This window comes from Austrofundulus limnaeus, unplaced genomic scaffold, assembly GCF_001266775.1.
Source record: "Austrofundulus limnaeus strain Quisiro unplaced genomic scaffold, Austrofundulus_limnaeus-1.0 Scaffold78, whole genome shotgun sequence".
Taxonomy (NCBI): Eukaryota; Metazoa; Chordata; class Actinopteri; order Cyprinodontiformes; family Rivulidae; genus Austrofundulus; species Austrofundulus limnaeus.
This window is the reverse complement of record NW_013952480.1, coordinates 429,774-432,868: the sequence shown is the minus strand read 5'-3', so window position 1 is coordinate 432,868 and position 3,095 is coordinate 429,774. Positions and strand designations below refer to the sequence as shown.

General features: G+C 44.4%; 1 protein-coding gene across 1 annotated transcript; it reads left to right on the top strand.

Moving 5' to 3' along the window:
- The first annotated feature begins 329 nt into the window (after window positions 1-329).
- Window positions 330-1,355, top strand: LOC106519479 (uncharacterized). Its single transcript, XM_014011181.1, has one exon. It carries the CDS (start codon window positions 384-386, stop codon window positions 1,353-1,355), a length of 972 nt encoding a protein of 323 aa, XP_013866635.1. The 5' UTR covers window positions 330-383.
- Window positions 1,356-3,095: the final 1,740 nt, after the last annotated feature.

The window sequence follows — 3,095 nt, the reverse complement described above, 5'->3', positions numbered from 1 at the left end:
GGAGTTTGACACTCCTGGACTAAGCTGTTCAATGAGATCCTAGAGAGAGAGAGAAGATGCCTGAGGAATGGAGGCAAAGTGTGCTGGTGCCAATTTTCAAGAACAAGGGATATGTCCAAAAGTGTGGCAACTACAGAGGTGTAAATTTAACGAGTCATTCATTGACGTCATGGGAAATAGTTGTTGAAGCCAGACTGAGGTCAGAAGTGGGCATCTGTGAACAGCAGTATGGTTTCATGCCAAGAAAATATACCACAGATGCAGTCTTTGCTTTGCAGATGTTGATAGAGAAATACAAATAATGTCAGAGGGAGCTGCATTGTGTTTTTATAGACCTAGAGAAAGCATACGACAGGGTTCCAAGAGAGGAGCTATGGTAATGCATGAGGAAGTCTGGAGTAGCAGAGAAGTATGTGAGAGTGGTGTATGACATGTATGAGAGAAGTAAGATTGTGGTGAGGTATACTGTAGGAGTGACAGAGGAGTTTATGGTGGAAGTAAGACTCCACCAAGGATCAGCTCTGAGTCCTTTCTTGTTTACTGTGTTGATGGACAGATTGACAGATGAGGTTAGACAGGAATCCCCATGGACTATGATGTTTGCAGATGACATTGTGATCTGTGGGCAGAGCAGAGAACAGGTGGAGGAAAATCTTGAGAGATGGAGGTTTGCTCTGGAAAGGAGGAGAATGAGGGTTAGCCGAAGCAAAACTGAATACATGTGTGTGAATGAGAGGGACCCAAATGGAGACATGAGGTTACAGGAAACAGAGATAAAGAAGGTGAAGGATTTCAAGTACTTAGGGTACACAGTCCAGAGCAATGGCGAGTGTGGTATAGAAGTGAAGAAACGTGTCCATGCAGGTTGGAATGGGTGGAGAAAATTTTCMGGTGTGATGTGTGATAAAAGAGTATCAGTAAGAATGAAGGGCAAGATGTTCAAGACGGTGGTGAGACCAACAATGCTGTTTGGTTTAGAGACAGTGGCAATGACAAAGAGACAGGAGGCAGAGCTGGAGGTTGCAGAGATGAAGATGTTGAGGTTCTCTTTGGGAGTGACAAGGGTGGATAAGATCAGGAATGACTGCATCAGAAGAACAGCCTATGTCAGTTGTGTTGGAGATAAAATCAGAAAAGCCAGACTGAGATGGTTTGGACATGTACAGAGGAGAGAAATTGAATACATAGGTAGAAGAATGCTGAGGATGGAATTGCCAGGCAGGAGACCTAGAGGAAGACCAAAGAGGAGATTTATGGATGGAGTGAAAGAGGACATGAAGGTCGTTGGTGTGAGAGAAGAAGATGCAGAAGATAGGGTTACTTGGAAACAGAAGACTCACTGTGGCAACCCCTAAAAGGGAAAAGCTGAAAGGAAAAGAAGAAGAAACATAACTATTGTTGGGTGTTCAGCCACATGGTAAAGACAACACACCACACACATGCACATATTTTACACAGACATTTTATGTTAGACAGGAAATCTTGGGAGACCTTTCAAGATCAAATGTGAGTTCGGAGTACATAAACATGACTGTCAAGGAAGAATCAATGGCAAAAAGATGACTCTGATATCCACCTGACTTTCTGGTGCACCATGGTAGTTTTGTCTTCTGTAGTTTGGATTCCCCTAAGTGTTTACATCATCTCCTTTTCTGATTGGCTACATGTCCCATTCAACAGGCTGTATTCTCATTTGTCCTCAGGGTACAYTACACACGTTGGTATATTGGGCCATGACAATCCAGCATGTAGAATATCCTCGATTTGAGGTAGGAGTAGTCCTAATGCCCTACCAAGCTGATTAAATCACTCTTAACACACTACACTGCACTACTCTCATAAGAATATCTTTAGAGCCATCACAATAACGGAGGCATCTTTAAGATAGTAGGAAGGGCACAATTTGGCCAAACATCAACAGAATGACAGACTAGCAGACTAACCTCTATCAGCATCTCAGACACCCCACTGGACTGGTTTAAATCCTATCTTTCCGACCGCACTCAGTTCATACAGCTCAAGTCCTTCCGCTCCCAGTCTTCACCCATCTCTACCGGTGTTCCCCAAGGTTTCTGTACTCGGGCCTCTACTTTTCATGATCTATCTGCTCCCACTTGGCCACATCTTCCATAAATTTGGTATCCATTTCCACTCTTATGCTGACGACACTCAACTCTACATTTCAACAAAACCGAACTCCACCCTCTCATCCTCCACTCTTACCGACTGCCTCAGTGAGCTCAATAACTGGTTCTACAATAATTTTCTCCAGCTAAATAATAACAAAACAGAACTCCTCCTTGTTGGGACAAAAAATACCATTTCCAAATCCCAGCATCTTCTCTTCACTCTTAACAACTCCGTTCTTTCCCCGTCACCTCAGGTCAAGACCCTAGGTGTCATCCTTGACACCACACTCTTTCACATCCCACATTAACAACGTGACTCGATCTGCCTATTTTCATCCCCGCAACATTAACCGTCTCCATCCTTCACTCATTCCCCGCTCCACTGCCATCCTTGTGCAMAGCCTAGTAACATCCAGGATCGACTACTGCAACGCCCTACTGTTTGGCCTCACCAATAAATTCCTTCACAAACTACAGATGGTTCAGAACTCAGCCACCTGTGTAATCACTCAAACCTCACCCTCTGCCCACATCACTCCAGTCCTACAACAGCTCTACTGGCTCCCAGTTAAATCCTGCATAATCTTTAAAATTATCCTACACACCTTCAAAGCTTTCCGCAATCTTTCCCCTCCTTACCTGTCCAACTTCCTAAACACCTCCACACCCTCCCGCTCTCTAAGATCTACCTCCTCCCTCCAACTCTCAGTATCCCCTGCCCGCCTCAGCACCATGGGGAGCAGAGCTTTCAGCCGCTCTGCTCCGCAGCTCTGGAACTCACTACCACATGGATTACGCAATACCACCTCTCTCTCCCTGTTTAAGACTGGCCTGAAGACACATCTTTTCAAATTAGCCTACAACTGTTAATTCCGATCTTCTATATATGTCTGTTTTTGTTGTCCTCACTTCAATGTTTCTCCCCCACAACCATTGTTCAATTTGTCTGCATTATTGTATTTTATG